This window comes from Balaenoptera physalus (genome assembly GCF_965194825.1).
Source record: "Balaenoptera physalus genome assembly, chromosome: 2".
Classification (NCBI taxonomy): domain Eukaryota; kingdom Metazoa; phylum Chordata; class Mammalia; order Artiodactyla; family Balaenopteridae; genus Balaenoptera; species Balaenoptera physalus.
Window position 1 is genome coordinate 168,839,853 of NC_138883.1, and position 20,848 is coordinate 168,860,700.

The 20,848-nt window shown below is 36.4% G+C and overlaps 1 protein-coding gene and 1 long non-coding RNA gene across 12 annotated transcripts in view; both read right to left on the reverse strand.

Moving 5' to 3' along the window:
• The window catches only part of ARHGAP21 (Rho GTPase activating protein 21), a 125,457-nt gene that overhangs the window by 41,338 nt on the left and 63,271 nt on the right, over positions 1–20,848 (reverse strand). For 9 of the 11 annotated variants that reach the window (XM_082449606.1, XM_082449605.1, XM_082449604.1 and 6 more), the window contains 3 exons: positions 5,682–5,774; positions 4,074–4,152; positions 1,482–1,536 (listed from right to left, as the gene is read on the reverse strand). In XM_082449606.1, coding sequence (XP_082305732.1) covers positions 1,482–1,536; positions 4,074–4,152; positions 5,682–5,774 — 227 coding nt within the window. Of the gene's footprint in view, positions 1–1,481; positions 1,537–2,581; positions 2,682–4,073; positions 4,153–5,681; positions 5,775–20,848 lie in introns of those variants that run through there. The other 2 variants (XM_082449609.1, XM_082449608.1) reach the window with 2 other exon arrangements.
• On the reverse strand, positions 6,336–18,894 carry LOC309655066. Its single transcript, XR_014260604.1, has 2 exons — positions 14,270–18,894; positions 6,336–14,099 (listed from the first exon to the last, which is right to left on the reverse strand). It is a non-coding gene; the product is annotated as an uncharacterized lncRNA (long non-coding RNA).

The following is a 20,848-nucleotide window of genomic DNA, read 5'->3' on the forward strand; positions in this document are numbered from 1 at the left end:
AGTGCCTTCACCTTGGCAAGCAAAGAGTCTACTGAAGATGAGATATCAGTTCTGTTTCGGGAGTGCCCTCTGTCTCTGAGTCAGGAGAATGCAAGGGCTCAAGGTAAAGTTTGCCCTACCGTGTGGGCATCACCTCCTGGTCCTTTGCATAAGTGGAGCCCTACAGGGGGACCCCCCTATTTATTTTCAGTCTAGCGACTTCACTGCCTTCCGTGGTTATGTCTGTTGTTCTCTCACTGTGATGAATGATCAGGGGAGGGCTCTACAACTAGTGCTACCTGACTAAGAAAACCACCACAGATGGTTACAACTTCCTTATTGAGACACTCACCCCAACAGAACTGTGCACTTAAGAAGGGTAATAACCTGTGGTCAGTAAACATGCCATTTTGAAATAAAATCAGTATGTCTTGAAAACATAAGGTTGATCTCCATGGATTTCGGTTAATTATATTTTATGTGTAAGTGAATAAACTGAATAATTCGGATTGGCTTTAGTGGTTTTTTTGTAACAAAAATGTTTACAGAAGATTATTTAGGACTTTCGTTGAGCTAAGTTCAAATGAACACCTTACAAATGAGAAACATTCCGATTTCCATTCCTACCACAAGGATTCCATCAGTTCTGAGTAAGAAAACAACAGCGACAACAGCTATTCACTAAAAGGAATTAAAAAAAACAAACAAACAACAAACTCCAGCAACCACTGCTATTTCCTAGCTCTAATTGTTTTACTCTGCTGAACTACAGAATCAATTGAGGAAAAGTATTATTTTCCTGAATGAAATTTATTTTATCATCTTTTTACCCTCAGCAATATCTAAGCTTAATAAAGGAGTTAAGTACTCCAGTTAATTTGTTTTCTTTCTCAAGAGGAGAAAGATATTTTAAGATAAATGCTAAAGATTTTCAACTATATAGTTTCACTCCCTCTCTAAGATGCTAACATATTTTTCCCTTAAGGTGTAGACTCTATTCATTGTGAACATTACTTCTAATGGAATGAATGGATACTGTTAAGAAAACTGCTCGGTAAGTAATTTACAGACAGTAATGCTTATTGGAAAATTAATAAATGCCTTTCATAAAATTTCTGACCTCATAGTTTAAAAAAAAAAAAAATCTAATTCCTGGGGATATGTACTTGCAGCCTGAGGTTTGGCTTTTGGTTGAAGGAGTATCTAGAATGCAACATTTGGGCAAACAAACTCTTTAGGAATCTCATTCCAAATGACAACAATAAGAGTTTACTGTGGAATCAATAAAAGATTCTCATGTTGTTTAATTGTAAAAAATGGACAATAGTCTCTCTCTCCCCTTTTTCTGTTTTTTTGGTAAAATGTAGAGAAAAACAGAGCGTTTGAGTTTTTTTCCCTAGAATCTTTTAAAAAAAGTTTATAATCCACCTCCATCTTTAAAGAATTTTTATTAACATTCATGACTATAAAACAATCCACATATTTGAATAAATAAAACTCACCACTTGGAGAATGTCTTCATCTTTTGGCATAACACTAAGTTCCAATGTGGTATCGCTGAAATTGAATAGATACATACTATTTTAGGGGAGGCAGAAGTATACAAGAAAGACATAAAGGAAAAAGAGTTAACTCACAAGTATTTTTTAAATTGCTTATGAGTTTAATATGGGGGTTTTAAAAATCTTTACATTTCAAATCCGAATCATTAAAATGAAAAGAAGTCATTTATATATATAGGCTAATTATGTACAAAAGAGGGCACCCTGCCGTGTGTTTGAGCTATTCATAATCAGTCATGTGTTCTTTATAACATGTTTCTAATTTAGAAACATGAAGTATATTACTTATATTGAATACTCCTGGAACAAAACTCATCAATATATAATTGTGTATTATTTTCTTTCAGGTCACAGAACAAATTACAAATTTTACCACAAATTCTCTGTTTATCAAGTTAAAAATACATTAACATAAAAATAATCAGAGAACCCTCAAATTTAACATTTTAAGCAATATTAAACATCCTAATTTTGAAATATTCCCTCTTGGCCTCAAAGGGGAAGGAAATCAGAGTTCACCATCACAACCATCAAAATGACTCCTTATTTTTTAAAAACCATATAGCATCTCAACAATTTACTTTCTTCTCCGTGATTTAATTTTAGAGCCTTCACAGGAATAGCTCAAAGTCTCATTTTATTTTGGTACTGTAAGTGTCCTGTTAAAAATAATAGAGACGTTTCTCTAGGTTTAAAACAGTTCAAAGGGATAAATTATACCGAGTCCTGTGATCTGGAATTACACTTAGATACGGCAAGGAGAGCAGTGCTATCCCCAGCAAGTGCTTCAGTATCTACCCTAACAATATCAGATAGATTTTCCCCCAATACAATCAAGAGATTAAGAAACAAACAACAACAAAAACAAAAAACCCCAAATCTAATAATTTACTGGTGTCTCTATTTGAACCCTTATTTTTAGGTTCATAAATGCTGAGAGAGTAAGTAAAACAATTAGAACCACAGGTTCAAATAAATTCTACGAAGAAAATATGTAGGTACTTGTATTTCAACATTTAGAGTTGGTAGAAAATACATACTGATGCTTAGATAAATTCTTCTGCAAGGATACATTTTTACATTAATACACTGCAGAATCTCAATGGCTTTGTGCTGCATTAATCCATTTGCTACCAACTGCAGACAAAAGGAACACAATTTTTTAAAAGAAAAATAAGATCATGAAAAAACAGTATTTATTTTTCAAATTGCTTTATTGGTTGAAAAATTAAGACTGTCATTCCAAAGTGTTATTATTATTCTGAAAGATGAACTGCACCAGTAACAAAAAAAACAAACAAACAAAAAAAATTAATGTGGATTTTGAGGAAAACAAAGATTAAGTTATGGTTGTTTGGAAAAATAGTACTTTTAAAGAAGACATGTTAACAAATACACTAAAAAACCCTTAAATTACAGGCTGACAAAACATACTGGTATATTTATCATGATCTAAATTATTTTCAGTAAAAGAAAATTTGGGTGGATCTCTCCACTGCCTCCGAGGAGGCTTTCAATTCTTCACCAGTGCCCAGGTCTCCTCAATATTTAAGATCAAATAGGGCTCACTGTCAGGAACACCTAGAATCCAACAGTAAGGAGAATACTCTGAGATCAGTAAATCGTGATCACATCACCGAACTGTAAAAGTGACAACATATTAGGGCATTCGCGTACATAAGTTAGATTATAGCATGAACAGCTTTAGACATGGTTAGAGGAGCTTGATAGAATTCTTCAGAAAATAATGAACCTCAATTTAATTATAGACAGGTGAGTATGGCTAATATAAAGCAACAGATCATCCAAAAGTTACTGTATTTGAATCTGGGAAGAACCTCTTGTGGTGATGAGCTGGAAATCGGATCCCAGAGTCATGGCTTATTCTTGACAGATATTTAATACAGCAACCTCTTTGGCTTTCGATTTCTTTATTTGTAATTAAAAAAAAAATTCTAGGTGTGTGATAGAGAGAAAGAGTAGGACTAAATTATCTTTGCAATCAGTCGCTCTATAAATATTTATTTACCTTTAGAACTCAAAATCCTATTCTGTAGAATGTAGGCAAACAAACGGATTAAAAGACGATTTCTTGCTGTCTTTGTTAAAACAAATGAATTTGAGCCAAGACTATCATTCAGTGAGCTATTTAAGATAAGTTATCCTTAGTGGTTTTAAAATAAATTATATATGCATTTATATATATTTATTATAAACAAATTAGAAATTTGATTATCACTTCAAATAAAAGTAGGAAACTTAATGGTAAATCTAAAACATATGCCTCTCAGGCTCTAAAGGATTTTAATTACAAATCTGATAAATTTGCCAAAACAAAGCCACCAAATAAGCCATCCTCAGATAGTTTGTTCTTGGCAACTTTCAAATGCATTTTCCACTTTAAGGGAAAGTTTCATATTTCCACATCACATCAATTTCTTATAGGAATACAATATTGTATTAAATCTACTAGCTTCAATGATTTATAAAACCCATCTTTGGCCAAAATTAATCCTATTTCAAGACTCTTACCTGTTCTGGATTAAAGCAATTACTTGGGAATAGGTCTTTCCAATAACACTTTCTCCATTGACTTTTATAATTCGATCACCTTCAAAGAGAAATTAAATAACACATGAGGAATTCCTTTAAAAAGTCACTTGTGAGTACTTTTGAAATACTTCTTGAGTAATATATTATTTTTAATATATCCTTACTTGTTTTTTAAAGTGTCTTTTTACAAAAATGAACCTAACTTTTAATATATCTAGCTACTTATGAAATATAACTATATTTTAAACAAGAGTCCAGCCATCGATGAATTTAGAAACCTCAAAAAGTATAATCACCAAGTGACTACAACTATACTATTTATGCCCCTATCATTTGTTTTCTGAGTTGTAAAACTACTATTTATTCCTCCGTTTACCCTGTCATTACTAATAGAGAAACATTGTTTAACAGCCTTAGACAATTATTTTTGTTATCTCAGTGGTCTCTAATTTTAGTCCAACTGATTTTCTTTGTTGTATTCTCTCAGTCTATTTAGTTTATTGATTAGTGCTACATTGCAGAACTTAAACATGGGTATGGACATGGTTTTGACTTTATATATATTCACTTGTTCTTCATTTTAATGGGGAAAAGGATGTTTGGTTACTCAGAAAAATTCAGTGGAGCAGAAAGGAAAATAATGAGAGAAAGGACAGAGCAAAGAGGAAAACAGGAAAAAATGTATTTTTTGTGGGCTTTGCACAGTCCCTCAACTTCATCCTCCCAACCTTGAGAAGCTTAGAATATGAGAGATGATACATTCCAGGTAATAGAATCCTATATGTTCACTGATGTACATATTATATATACTAATGATATTGAAATCAGGCTTACTTTAACTATGACAAAAAAGATAATTAATAAGTTAACAATGCATCCTAATAAACCTTACCAGTGACACCCACTACTTATATTTGTAGCTGCAAAGATAACATTTTATTCAAAAGGCAGTAAAAGATAGTTTTTCACTAATTCCCATTTTAAATTATTTCATGTTTAGAAACAAGAGAAAAGGGTAACTATTTTAGTGTGTGCATTAATCTAAACTAAATCCTACTTAGTTTTTTTAATTAAAATCACAAGTCACAAAATATTTCAGAACAAACAGCTACCAGACCACATCCACTGACAGCTGCAGATGAAGCTGGGCTTGCATTGCACTGGAGACTTAAACTACTCTTTGTGGTGGACGAATTCATTCACCTCTAGCAGGTCAGGCTCTTCCAGAACTTGGAGCTCCAAGATTATTTCATTTATTTCAACGAATATCTCCTTCATTTGCTATTTTATTAACCTTTGTCAAAATTAAATGTATGCAAAATAGGTTAAGAGGGCCTCTGAGGGTCCATTATCTGAGTGGTAACTAAAAGTGTCCACAATATATCAATTACGGTATTTCTGCCCACCCATCCATTTGGGTATCAAAAAACATATAACTAACTACGTCTGAAAAACAGTAATAACTGATATGAAGAAAAAGGAAGAAACATACAGTAGGAGACAGAAGGAAAAATATGGAAAATGAAATATGGAAAAAATGAAGTAGAAAAGAAATTAAAAGGTAGGTTTAAGTAAGAATATCAGCACCTGTGCACAATCCAGCTTCAAAAGCAGGTCCTCCCTCTTTAACCTGTTTGACAAAGATGGTATCCATGGGTTCCAAGCGGTTTCTTTGTTTTCCTGTGAGAAAGAAAAGATCCAAGGCATAATTTTACCTCACAATATTTTCTTAAAATAGCAAAATAAAAAATGATATTTAATTGAGACAGTGAAGCAAAGATTTTTTAAATGAAGTGTTAAACACATATCCTAAATCTGGATGCTAAAGTCATCATTAAGAGGGTTTCAAGAACTCAAACATTTATTTTTCTTCTTCCATAACACAACCACCAAGACAGCAATGATTTCCATTTACTGGGAACATTCTGTATGTAAATTATTGCACTAAATATTACACATACCTGAGAGCTAATTTCCATAACAAGTAAGTATTACTACCGCCATGGAATGAAAGAGGACACCCAGGCTCAGAGAGACTAAGTAAATTCTCTGAAGGTCACACAGCTAGATCACACAGGCGGTATTCAACTCTACTGCTTTTTAACACTGCATGGTGTTAAGCACTAAGTCATAATCCTAAATAAGACAGTCCTTTCCCTTCAGGGACTCTGCAGGGAGAAAGACATATGAACAAAGAATGGTACTACGGTATTAAGAAACAGAGACAGATACAACAACATACAGTCATGGCGATGAGGAATACGTGATCAAATCTGAAAGTCAGTACTTCACAAACTGCCATCCATGGGTCGCCTGCATTAACAGCTCAGGGGTTTGACAAAAATCAATGTTTCGGGGTCCAATCAGAAATCTGCTTTGTCAGGAAGTTTCCCAGATGATCCTTCTACACACTAACATTGGAGAACAACTGACAGTTTCAATACATAGAAGTCAAAGAAAGAGTCACAGGTGAGAGGACATTTAAATTAAGTGACAAGCACCAAGGTAAGTACTGAGAGGGGACAAACAGGTAGACAGTGGTTCTCAAAGTGTGATCCCCAGGCCAGCAGCATTAACACAACCAGGGAATGTGCTGGAAATGCAAATTCACGGACCCTCCCACACCAGATCTACTGAATCAGAAACCCTCATGTGACCGTGATGCGTACTCAAGATGGAAAATCAATGAACCAGAAGACACAGCCCTGACCCTTAAAGAAGACTATAACTGAGAAAATAAGGCATATATATGTGTGGAGTACTTTAATCATACTTGTTAGACTGTGGCGCTGGGCAGAATATGACTGCCAAATATAAAGAAACCATAATTATTGTCATATAAAACCGAAATTTTATCCAGGTATATCACAAAGGTGGCTCAAAAGAAGTAGAAACCAATAAAGGAACATCTATCAGCAACTCCCCTTACATATTTAGCTGTTTACTCTGAAAGAAATCCTCTAAAAGTAGTGAATGGCTAACTCTCCTTAAAATGCAACAGGGCACAGAGGAAAAGTGCTCATGTTTCAGACACCAGGAGACAGGGGTCCAAATCCTTGCTTCGCCACTGGATAGTCCAGTTGCAGGTAAGTAAACGTTTTTACTTAAAAGAAATGATTGTTTTTTCTTTTACAGTACAGAGACATGTTTTTGCATTCTTGAAGGGTTTCTATGAAGACTCAATAAGATAGCATGTAAAAGCGCTCAGCATAGCTTGTGATCGGAGCAATTCCTCGGTAAATGTATTTCCACTCTCCACGGTGCTTAGATGAAGACTAGTCTCATATTCTTACGTTTTCAAGAATGAAAAATTTGACAGGTTATAAAAATATACCTGCAAAGTATCTATCATCCAATTTTCAAAAATATAAATATATATCAGATCTCTTCCCAAGGAAACTCTATACAGCTCTCTAAGTTCAGAAGACGTGAAAATATTATAAATCCTTTGGTCACTTCTGATTGGCTATGACAGACAGCCCTGACTGCTTTCTCCACGAGGTTTTGGAGGAAACAGAGAACTAATGCTAGTTAAATCCCTATTGTAAGGAAGAATGTCCTCATTCTTAAGAGATGTTTGCCGAAATACTTAGGGACTAATTGTAATCTTACATTATCATATTTTATTATTATATTATTACATTTCCAGTATTATGATAATGATATCTGCAACTTAATTTTCAAATGGCTTGAGAGAAAAAAATAAGCCAAGATAGCCAAACACCCAAACACATGTATGGATGGACAGACAGACAAAGCAAATATATATTCAACATTAAGTTAATTGTTGAATCCAGATGGACAAGGTAATTGCTGTACTTTGAAAATTATAATACAAAGTTTGGGAAAACTTTCTGTATGTGCCAGGCTTTATTTTTCTTCACAGGACTTGTCATCCACTACTTAAAGTTACATGTTTATTTGCTTTCATGCTGGTTGTTTGTCTCTTCCACTAAAATAAAAAGCAGGGATTTCTGTCACGTTCACTGATGCTCACGGCACCCAGAACAATGCCTGGCACACAACAGGCATTCGATAAAGCATTGTTCAATAAATGAACAAAGTTATTATTTAATTCTTACATCAAGCTTTCAAGAAAGGCATTGTGATTTTAATACTGTCACTGTACTGAGGAGGAAACAGACTAAGTAACTTACGAAGAGGCAGAGTAGGGATTTGAATCCAGATCCAAATCCAAACATGGTGTTCCCTCATGCTTCAAATGTAACTGAACTACTTATTCAGTTGTCAAGCTTTGCCAAATACAAGTAGACAGTCCACTTACAACTAGTTTGAAAGGGAAAAGAAGGTTTCTTTCAATATAAGTCACTTAAAATGCAAATACTTCATGCCAGTCCAGCTGGTAATCAGGCTAGGTCCTTATGTAGCCAACTCAACATTTACAACAGCTGGTATTTAAGGAAAACCATCTATTTTTTCTAGGCTAGAGATCTGAAGGTTTAATAAGTTTTGCTGTGCCAAGTCACTGCTTTCAGGGAAAGATTTACATAATTAAAGAGAGGACACTTTTTTTTAAATTAATGTCCTCTAGTCCACTATGCCCCAAAGGTGGTTATACCCTACTTATATTTAAAAATACAAAATGTAAATGAGCATTAATGAATTCTACAAAATAATGAAGAGCTGGCTGGGTAGCAAGGTAGTGACTTCTGAAAGTTCTGATAGGCACTTTCACTCACACGGAATAAATGTAGTCCAAAATAATTTGGGTTTGATTTCTATAAAGGAAATACTAACTTTGCAATGACTACCATTACAAAATCAGAGAGACTTTGCCACAAATTGACAAATCCTTCAATACACTATGCCTGAAAATACATGAAGATGGAATAGACTAAAAGAAGGGCCAGTCTTACAGCAAGCACTACCACATCTGCTGAGAGCTGTACTTTGATTCTTCTTGTTCACTTTCCTTTCTGGACTCTCTCCAAAATTCTGACTTGCTATTACTACTGTAGATTTTAACCAATCCCTTCTGGACAACAGAAAAATTTCCCATAGGCGTCCTTTAATTACAGGCAGGTTTAACTAAGAAATATCCCTCTCTTCAATTTCCATATTCCTTGACTCTAAATCTTGTGTTAAACACGTGGTTCAATAATTTTAAGAGTGCCATGTCTTTAATATATGCTCTCTGCAATTCCACTGGAACTGGAAATCACAAGCATCAAATTTAAAGTGTGTGTTATTCAATCTCTTACGTCTTTAGTTTTTTAAAGTCGGTTTCTAGATATGCAAAACAAAAAGTCCCATCCCGAATTGTAATTAATCAGGAAAAAGTATTCCTTGCTTCCCTGTAGGATCATTTGGCAGAGCCAGGTGGCTTCCCTGGCAACTCTTAGTAAAAAGCCTCTTTCAATTCTACATGTGTATTTTATAATTTCTCAATTTTTTGAGAACACATAGGATGTGTTTCAAAGAACTGCTAAAGACCTTATTCAAGTGTTATTTCCTTGACCTTATCAAAAGAAAAGGGAAATGTGTCTTTCTAGCACACACATGTAATTAAATCTTTCTGTATTTGAGAAAAGGAAGTAAGAAGACAATGACCTTACATGAATGAGAATGGCTAAAATGAGCAGGTACTGAAAAAGTCCCACTTTATGCTATTTAACATACAATTAGTAAAGACTTAAATAAGAAGCTATAAAAAGCATACATGAATTTGCCTGAAGTTGAATGTTACACTTTGAAATCAGAGAGAATGCACATACTTTTACATTATAGTAAATATAATCAGTTGGGGAAAAATAACTCAACTAAAAGAAATAATAATATATAGGTAGTAGCTGCCATCCAAATACTGGATGGACATCCAGGTGGATATGATTTTTATTCTCCATACCTAGTATAAGGCGGCGGTTAACAGCTTGAGCCCTACGACCAGATTACCTGGTTTAAAATCCCAGCTCTACCACTTACTTTCCAAGTAGGGTTACTAGATTTTGCAAAAATGACTGTCTATGAGAAATTCAAATTTAATTGGGCATCCTGTAGTTTATCTGGCAACCCTATCCCCAAGTGATGTTAGACAAATGATTTATTTGTACCCCAGTTAACTCATCTGAAAAATGAGGATGATGACAATTTATTTTTACCTGGCAAGGCTATTGTGAGGATTAGAAGAGAGAATCCAGTGAAATACTTATATGACGCCTAATACAAGTAGGTATTTAATCAATGTTATTACTATGCTAATCTGATGATAAAGCTTTAGAAAGTTTACATAGAGATCAGGGATGAATGAGGCCAGGGGACATGGCGCTTGTCACACTGCTCGTGCCTGATTCAATACTGGTCCAAAGAGTAACAATACAGACTCAACTGGCATATTGCGGGGAGTTGAAGAGTACAAACCGAAGAACACCGAAGAAAAGAAGGAAGAAGGAAGAGAGACTCTATACTAACATATTTCCAGTAACTCTGACACGGACTACTCATCTGTCTTCAAAGAGACTGGCGTCTAAAAGCCAGAGTGCTCTAATGACCCTCTTCTTTGGAGAATGCTAAAATCCAAATCACTTGCAACATTTAAATTGTTTCAAAATTTGAAATATGAAGTATACAAAGCAAGCAGCCTAAAGCAAATAGATTATTTTCAGAAGTAATATGCTTAGAACTATACCAGTTAGAAACGAGACACAGAGAATGAAGATACACAGAGAAATAATAGGTATAGATCAGGGAATCCTATAGTTAGTTCTAGGGACAAGAGAAATGTATTTCTTATCAGAGTTAAAAAAAAAAAATTATACTTCAAACAAAGAAATACCATCTTACATTTTAACCAAAAGCAAAGCAGCAGAAAATAATGGCTATCACTCAGATTGAGATTTTTTTTAAATTTTTCCTTCTCTCTCACAGTTCTCATAGATGTTACCGAACAATTTTTTTAATGGAACCAAATCTGTTTTTATAATGACAGTTTTTAAAAGTATTCTTTTTACTGATTTCTTTGTTGTAAAAAAAGAAAAAAAGACAAACACAAAGAAACCCTCTGTCTATCTCTACACTAGAAAAGGCTGTTGAAATTAAACTGTGCTTCATATGAAAGTTAAAGTCAGATAAGCCTTGGAAGACGTGTGCTCTCCACAAAGGCGGAAAGCTGCAGAGGTCACATAATGGAGTACTAAAGCTCCAGGCATTAATTATTTAAAGAAAATCAATTAAGTAGCTTATTGAAATTAATATCTATTTTTCAGACCCAAAATAATTGAAACCACAATGTAGATTGAGACAGACAGATATCAAAGTTAAATCTGAATAATAAAAAATGATCTTTGTTTCTCTTTGCTGGGTCACAGATTGACACAGAAAAAACAGGGCATGGAGAAGCACTTATTGAGCAAAAGTTAGGAATTATGGATCTATTAAGGCAAAAAACAAACAGAGGGTGTGATAAATAGCAAATTCAGGCTAGTAGTTACCTCTGGGGGAAGAGAATAGAAAAGGAGTGGTATGGAAGGGCCTTAACCATATTTATAATCATTTATGTCTTAGTGAGAGAGAAAGAGAGAGAGAAATGGGGGGGGGGTGTTAAAATGCTAAGATGACAAGGACAGGTGGCCAGCATTTGGAAGTCACATTCCTTCCCTTTATTTTCTGTTTGCCTGAAATATTTCATAGCTGTTTTATTTTTTTTCATTGTTGAAAAGAGTCTTCTAAAAAAAAGAAAGAAAAGAAAAGAAAACAGGCTTCTAATTTTTATTTTAGGGGTTTGGTTTGCTAATGGCATACAAAACTACCTTAGGAGCCTAAGAGAGACATTGTCTCACATCAAAAACCCGTGTGTATCATATGATAGATACTGACACAGCCTATATGAAAAGTAAGTACAATCCAATTTAAGCAGACTGCCGTGGCAGATTATTGGGTCCCTTTCCCCTTTGGTAAGGGCACAAGCACTGAGGGAAAAAAATATGCATTCCAGCTTTTTAAACCTAGGTGGTCCCAAATTTCCACTTACGATGCTCTCATTTCCAGAGCGATGGCTAGTACTTTGAAATTGTACCTCCCAGGCCTCCGATCTGTAGCTCCAACAATTCTTATGAGCTCCAAACCCCAAATTCCAATAGTCTCTAGACAATGTCAGTAGAAAGTCACCTGTCAGGTCTCAATCACATTTCATCCATTATAAGCAAACACACACTCACTACTCAACCTCATCTTTAAGTAACATCAAATGGAACAAAGTGAAGTTAAGAAAATCTGCTAAATATTAAAAAGCAGATCATGTTCTAACTTAATCATGACAAACTTTCTTTCAGCCCACACCTGTCTAATTTTTTTGGTTTACTTTTTAGTGTGGTAAATGCCCGGCATATACAAAAATAGAGAAAAAAAGTAGAATAACCCCCGCATGAACATAATGTAAATAATTATTAAAAATCTGTCATCTTGTTTCATTTACACTCACATTTTTTTCCTAAAGTATTTTACTGTAAATCCCAGGTATCACGTCAATTCATTCACAAATACTTTAAATACTTCAGTATGCATCACTAACAAATCAGAATTTTACTTCTTCTTAAAGGAAAGAAAACAAAATCTGTTCACAGTTCTCCATATTATGTAGTATTTTGCACAATCTGGATCATATAAACTGACAACAAACCCAAGCCTTCCTTCTACTTTCTTCTATCTTCCTAAAAGCCTACCTAACATTAATGAAAAGGAGTATTTCATGACATAGGAACGGTACCACCAAAAGCTATGAAATAAATTTAGAAAAGGTCTCACATGTAAAACCACAATAGAATCCTAAAATTAAGTTCTGGAACAAGTTTCCCACTCCTAATGGAATGCTCTGCCTATCTATTCAAATTCAGTGAGGTCACATATGCAAGAGAACATACACTACATGAAAATCTCTGGCACACAGAACAGTGTCTGGCATATAGTGGATGCTCTATAAATATTACTGTTGATTGATTCAAATTAAAGTCCTAGTAAATGCCAATAGCAAGACTGCCCAAAACCAACTTGGAGACATGTTTCAGGAACAAAGCTCTTATTGTACTGCAACTCATCTGCAGGATTTCCCTGAAACAGAAGGAAAATGCTGCCACTTTATAGTAATTTGAGTACAATACCACTAGGTGGCAGATGTGAACCAAAATTTTCTGGTGTTATAAACCACCTAGGCAAGAAAGACTCTGGAGGATGTTATTCATTCAACAAATATTTAGTGAGCTTGGACAACGTGCCAGGAGCTGATCACTCTACAACGAACAAAACAGTCCTGGGATCTGTCTTCTGGAGTATCTGAAGTTTATGCAGCATCGTTTTTTTCTCTCTCTAAAAGTTTCAGGAATTTCACAAAGTATGTATCACGTGCGGATTCAGAGCCCTGTTATTCCAGTTGTGCTAGATTTTAAGTTCTCTGCAAACCTGGAAAAATGTGTTGCAGTGCGCTAACCACGGGCAACTATCTTTCCATGTCTGACCTTACCACTGCCCGGTCCCCCGTAACTGATTAAACCTGCCCCTCATCTTTCTCCAAACCCTTTAGTCCTCTCTGGTCTTCAAGACTATCAGTCTCCCTCAGAAATCACTCTTTCTTATAAGTTTACCCACAGATCAATATTACAACCAAATTCACCAGCAACCTCAACTTCCTTTCCCCCTTGACCTTTCAAAGCATTCCACTTGCCGATGTCCAGCTATGGACAATTCCAACCAGACCCTCCCTCTGCTCTTGTTCTTGGCCTGCGATGTCAACTGAGTAAAACTGCATGACCCACTGATTTAGAGTTTCCAAGTTCAGCTAAGTGCTTGACATTACTCACTAAAGTCTCTTGCTTGTATTTTAATCCCCGTTCCCTCAAGGCTGCTGTTTCAAACTTCTAATACCCTTCTTGGACTTGTTCTGCCATCTTGATTTGCTCACACTATTTGGATAACCTTATCTCTTACTTCACTGTATTTCAACTGCTGAATCCTCATTTTTTTTCTTTTTTAAAATCTTTGTCTATCCTTACTTCCCTTTGTTCTATCTCAGGTGAGGATTTAGTTACCAGCTTTCTTCAGGACCTTGTTCCCCAAATGGTCTCTTCTCAAGTGTAAAACCAATCTCTCTTCTCTCCAGATCTCACAACACACAAAAGCTTCCCAAACTTAAGAGAACAACAAAACTTCTCCCTACCCTGCCACACAGCTTTCACCTCTCATTCCCCATCCTTTCATTTTCATACTTCTTGAAGAATAGTCTATACTCACCTACCCTCATTTCTTTACTTCTAATTCGGGGTTTCTCAGACGTTGACAAGTACCCCGTGGGGGACAGCATGCATCCCCCCTCCCCCCACCGTTCCCTGTTCTAATTTATGTCACAGCCCACTGACGCACCGGATCCACTCTGCCCACCACACTGAAACTCTTCTTGGTAACTTTACCAATTTGCTACTTGTCAGGTCAGGTCCAACAGTATCTTTTTTTCAATATTTATTTATTTGGCCGCGCCGGGTCTTAGTTGTAGCATGCGGGATCTAGTTCCCAGAGCAGGGATCGAATCCAGGCCCCCTGCATTGGGAGCGCAGGGTCTTAACCACTGGACCACCAGGGAACTCCCCCAACAGTATCTTTTCAGTCTCCACCCTAATGAATTCTCTAGGACAAATGCAAGTTACCCACCCTCCCCTAAAAATGATCACCCCTTAATTAGCAAGCCATCAACTCCTCCTGGTTGTCCTTATACCTTCCAAAATTTATTTTCAGATTTCTTTTCTGATTCTCCTTTCTCTGACCAGCTCTTAGATGTTGTCTTTCCTAGGGTTCTGTCTTTACGCTGTGTGTCTTCATGCTCTCTGTGTATGATTTTATTGATGCCTAGGGCTTAGTTATAGCATATACAATGATGACTTGCAAATTTATTTTCAACCCTACCTCTCCCTATGAGCTCCATACCTAAATTTTCAACTAGGTACTGAACATTCTACCAGCATCAGAAATGTAACTTATCCCAAACTGAACTCACTTCCCCAGGGGAATGAGGTGGGTGTGTTTCCTTTCCGTATCCCTCAGTCAATGGTACTTCCATCCATCCACTCATTCATGCCAGAAAAGCCAAGCATAATCCTCCACAAGTCATCTTTAACTGTTGACATACAATCTACCCCATGTCCTACTACCAAATCTGTGCAAATACAACTTCTAAATACCTCCGAAATCTGTTCTCGAATGCTGTTTTTTCCTTTGTCCTGATAAAATCCTATTCAGCACAAAGCACACCCCACCTGAGAAACCCTTCCCTGGTGGTTAGATGACTTGCCATGCTGTGATCCTGCCACAGTTGTGCAGACCTCTGTTTCTGCACTTATGTAATTATTTCACACCTTCATCTTCCACCATCCTATATAAAGATTCATTAAATGTATATAGGCCAGGAACTGTTCTGGGTTTAAAGAAAAAAAGTAATAAAATAAAGTTGGGAATTTCCTGGTGGTCCAGGGGTTAGGGCTCTGCGCTCCCACTGCAGGGGGCACGGGTTCAATTCCCAGTCGGGGACTAAGATCCCATATGCCACGTGGCCATAAATACATACATACAAATTATTTTTAAAATTAAAAAGAATAAAAATAAGGTTCCTGCTTGACCATCCAACTGAGGCAGAAAAATGTTCAATGAGAAAAAAGTAGCATAAGAGATGGTAAAAAGTGTGACAGAGAATAATAAGCAGAGTGAGAAGGGAAGGGAGAGGGAGAGACAGGGATGTGATACTATTTTTAGGAAATGGTCAGGGAAGTCCTCTCTAGCAGGTGACATCTGAATCACTATCTAAAGGAAATGAGATTAGAGGCTATATTGCTCCCTTCCCAGCAATTAGTTTAGTGACTGGCTTTTGGAAGTGACTCAACAAATGTCTGCTAAGAGAATGAATAAACAACAGGAAATATATTTCTAGACTTAACGCATTTAGCATTCATACGCAAATACTTCTATTGCAGTTCTACACCAGAGATGAAAAATTATCTGTTAAATTTTGAAAGCAGGGACCATCACAATTAAATTCACTTTTTATTAACTGGATCTACGAACCATGTATTTTGAGTATAGACTAACTGGAGAGCAATCAGGAAGAAAACGGGCCTATTCAGCTAAGTGGTGTCTGTGATCAAAGTCTTAAGTTACGGAGCAGCTAAGAAAAGACAGCTCAAAATCACGTAATTACAGGTCATCTCTGGAGCAAGAGTTTCTATAGAGAAGTGATTTCTAGGACAGTCTAGAACATTAGTACTCCAACCAGGTACTTTCCTGGACTTTCACCTTTACAGCCCTATTGTCCAGTATCTCCAATTAGTTCTCTAAAATCCTAGATCGCCTATTTCCTAAAGGTTTTAGAACCATTAAAGAGATTATTTAATAGCCTTTACCCTCTTGACTGCCAAACTACCTTCATGCAATGTCTTACAAAGCCTGAAAATCTACTCCAAAAATTGGATTTCTGACAATACCTACTTTAATGCAATCAAATTCCCTTCATTTTAGATTACTGTAAGTATGATTTCCTGGGACCTTTAGAGTGAAGTTAGATTTTTTTTTTAAAACCTCTCATCTAACTTGACCAGCGTACCAGTTTATTTTACAAATTCCTACTAAGGTCCAGGATTACCGTGTTTTTGTTATCAGTGTTCCAGCTTACACACTTAGCAACTGTGTGAAATAAGATTTCTAAATTTAAAAAGTGCCACCGAGACTTTGTGTTAAAGGGGGACTGATAGGAGAAAGGTGAAAGAAAAATAGGAAGGAAGTAGAGAGACAATAGTTCCTCAACAGCTGAGGTCAGATACTAACATGCTGACTTTTGCAGCTTTGGGAACAGTCATTTGGGAATAGTACCAAGTGAAGGTGGTACTAGGGTGGTACCTCCCCTTTATTCAATACATTTACTCAACAAACATTTGTGCTCCTACTATGTACCACGCACTTAGTAGGCACTGAAAATTCAACAATGAAAGACAGTGTCCACCCTTAATGATCTTTGTTCTTAAAGTAACACATAAAAACATTTTTTAATAAACATAATGACTAGTTTGGGTATGTAGGAAAATTTTACTTCGAACATTCTAACGTCCAATTTTTGATGAAAGATAGAATCCCCCTTCTTATTTTTCTATTTTCCGTTATCAGATCTGTATTACTATCATCACCTCCCAGGAACAGGTATATTAGGAAGTAGAAAGTTTTCACTTGTTTACTACAATCACTCAGATTAACTGTGTCCAAAATAAGAGTAGGGATTTTCCAGGAGAGAATCAGGAAAAGAGCCTACCTGCATCTTTCACTAGTTGCGAAACAGCAATCTACTCCATCTTGTACAAAATATACTTTCAAACATTTGGAAACTATTGAACATATTGAAAGCTATCACTTTCTCCCCCGTGTGTATATATCTATATCTATCTATCTATCTATCTATCTATCTATCTATCTATCTATGTCCTTGTCATCATTGTCCTTTACATCTGGTGCTCCACAGTGTTTTGCTTTGTCCTATTTACTCAGAAGACCCTAGAGCCCTCCTTTCCTGTGTTTCCTACCTGTCAAATGAAGAGAAACAAAATAAATATATTGAGTTAACCTGTTGCTAGCAACATATAATATAAAAATCACTTATTATCTTTGTGTGTGTACACATGTATGTTAAGTTTATACATGTGTGTATATATTTTTACAGTAAGAAACATTGCCCATAATAGCAAACTACAAATAACTTGGTAATTTTATTATAACTATGTTGATAGACTAAAGTTATTTTAATAAGACAAATACATGGGCAGCAAACATTCACTGAAGTATCCATATATTAGTAAAGTGAGTGAGTACAGGGAATACATCACTTACATTTGCGCCATAGCGTATATGCATACGAAGTCCAGCTACTAGAAAACTACCTCCCAGGACTTCCCTGGCTGTCCAGTGGTTAAGACTCCACGCTTCCACTGCAGGGGGCGTGGGTTCAATCCCCGGTAGGGGAACTAAGATCCCACATGCCACACGGTGTGGCCAAAAAAACAACAAAGAAGAAAAAAAGAAAATTACCTCCCAAAAGACTACTAATATCATATGCTCAGGTTAGAACTTCCATCTTAAGGGCTTCTGCACTCAGCAGGCAGAGGAAAAAACCCAAGTCCTGTCCAGTTAGGAATCTGTTAGGAGACTTTCCCCAAACTGAAGAGTAAGGGTAACTGGAAAGAATGTTCCCACCAGCCCAGAGGCTACCTCAGTGCTAACTAAGCAGAGTAGGGGGTAAAGGAAGGGAAACTGATCTCTAAGAAGTAGCTAGAGGCCAAACTTCACATAGATTTATAGGCTAAATCAAGTAATAGCCTGGATCTGGATAAAGCAAACAACAATCTTTTATCCTAGATCTCAAATAATCTTCAGTAATGATATTTGAAGGTCAATAAACACAAAATAGTCAAACATCCACAAATAATAATAATAACAGCAACAACAACAACAACAAAAAACTCCAAAAACACAACACCCTCTGAGCTAGAGCCACCAGGAAAAAAAAGAGAGAAAGAGACCCACAAAGGCTTCTGATAATGGAATCACTAGACAGAGATTATAAAACAACTCTGCTTATCATGTCTGAAGAAGTTTTTAAAATAAGCCTAAAAATGGTAAAGAGGAAACTATAGGAAGTGATCAAGCATATTCGGTGCACTACCCTAAAGAACTTCTAATAATTAAAATTTAAAATGCAAACAGCTATAAAGAAAATTATTGAATATACATAGGGAGAAATTACCTGGAATGCAGACACACACACACACACACACACACACACACACACACAGAAGAAACAGAAAATTTAGGAGCCATGGGGGGTAGAGTAAGAAAATCTAACATATGTTTAATTGGAGCCCCAGAAGAAGAGAGCATTGGGTTACAGGAGGACACAGGTAATATGTGATGAGATGCTGGCTGAAAATTTCCTAGACTGATGATAGACATCCATCTACAGACACAAGAAGCTCAATGAATCCCAAACAAGAAAAATAAAAATAAATCCTCACCTAGACTCATCATCACAAAATGGCCAAACATCAAAGATATAGAGAAAATTTTATTTATTTATTTATTTATTTATTTATTTATTTATTTAGGCTGCACGGGGTCTTAGTTGTGGCACATGGGATCTTTGTTGTGGCATATTTAGTTGCGGCATGCGGGATCTTTAGTTGTGGCATGCTGACTCTTAGTTGCAGCATGCATGTGGGAACTTAGTTCCCTGACCAGGGATCAAACCCGGGCCCCCTGCATTGGGAGCGTGGATTCTTACCCACTGGACCACCAGGGAAGTCCCTATAGAGAAAATCTTAAAAGCAGATATAAAAAAAGTTTGCCTTCAAAAAATCGATAAACCAAAATAGGAGAATGAAGTCCAGGGAGCCCCATGTTTTGCACTGCTTTTCGCCTTGAGGCAAATTCTGCTTCCAAAGTAAAGGCTGAGACTGAGAAGCTGTTCACGGCCTCCCCCGGTCTCAAAGCGTCAGGGACACAAACATGGACGTTGGGGTCCAGCAAGGAAGAGGGCCCCGGAAAACACCATATGCTTTCAGTTGGGCCTCCCAAGCAGTACAACACGTGAGTAGGGCTGCACAGGTAGAAGCCCAGCCCTGTCCTGCCAAAGAGAACACAGCTGACTGCCAGCCCCAGCCTGGACCCTCCATCACGTTCACACTTGCCACTCCCCCGCCCCCCGAAGCAGGACTCCTCTAAGGGACAGTGTTGGTTTGGGGACTCCTCTCTGGCCCAGCACAGGCCTTCCGAGAACTGTGCTGCAGTCAGGGCCTTCCTACCAAATCCTTCTTTTCCTCTCTTCTTTTACAGGCGTCAGACCTGTATCACAGCCTTAAGTCTTCCCCATCCTTTCCTGCTCCTTTCCACAGGCATTTCTCCCAATAAATCTCTGCCATGTCTAATCATGTCTTGCCACCATTTCTGTCTTTGTGCCTGCTTCTCAGGGAACCCAAAGTGATGCTCCAAATATCAAAAGGACCAAAGTCCACCTTTATGTGAAGCAATCCTTGAACAGAGATGCAAAAATTCTAAATAAAACAGAAAGCCAAAACTGGTAATATATAAAAAGTACATACATTAGGAACAATCTTGGTTTAGTTCTGTAATGCAAAGTTGGTTTAACATTTAAAAAATAAATCAATATAATTCACTATATTGAGACTAAAGGAAAAAAAAAATCAAATGTTTATCCCAAAAGATGCAGAAAATTCAAAACTCATTCATGGGAGAGATACACCACATTCATAGATTGAAAGATTCAATACCTCAAATATTTTCAAATATTCAACATTGTAAATAATATAAAACCAATCAAAATTCCAGAAGAATTTGTGTGTGTGTGTGTGTTACTGTAAATGGACAAGAACAGCCAATCCAATCTTGAAAACAAAATTGGAAGACTTACTCTACCTAATAGCAACACTTATTATATAGCTACAGTAATTAAGATCACAGTCTTGCAGCAAAGAAAGTGACCAATGGAATAGAACGGAGTTCAGCAAACTTTTCTGTAAAGGGCCAGATGGTAAATATTTTAGCCTTTGCAGGACTCACACAGTCTCTGTCACATATTCTTTTTTTAAACAACCCTTTAAAAATATAGAACTATTCTTAGTTTGGAAGCTGTACAAAAATGAGCCACAGGAGCCACATGCCGACCCCTGGAATAGAATATGGTCCAGAAACAGACCAAAACATATATA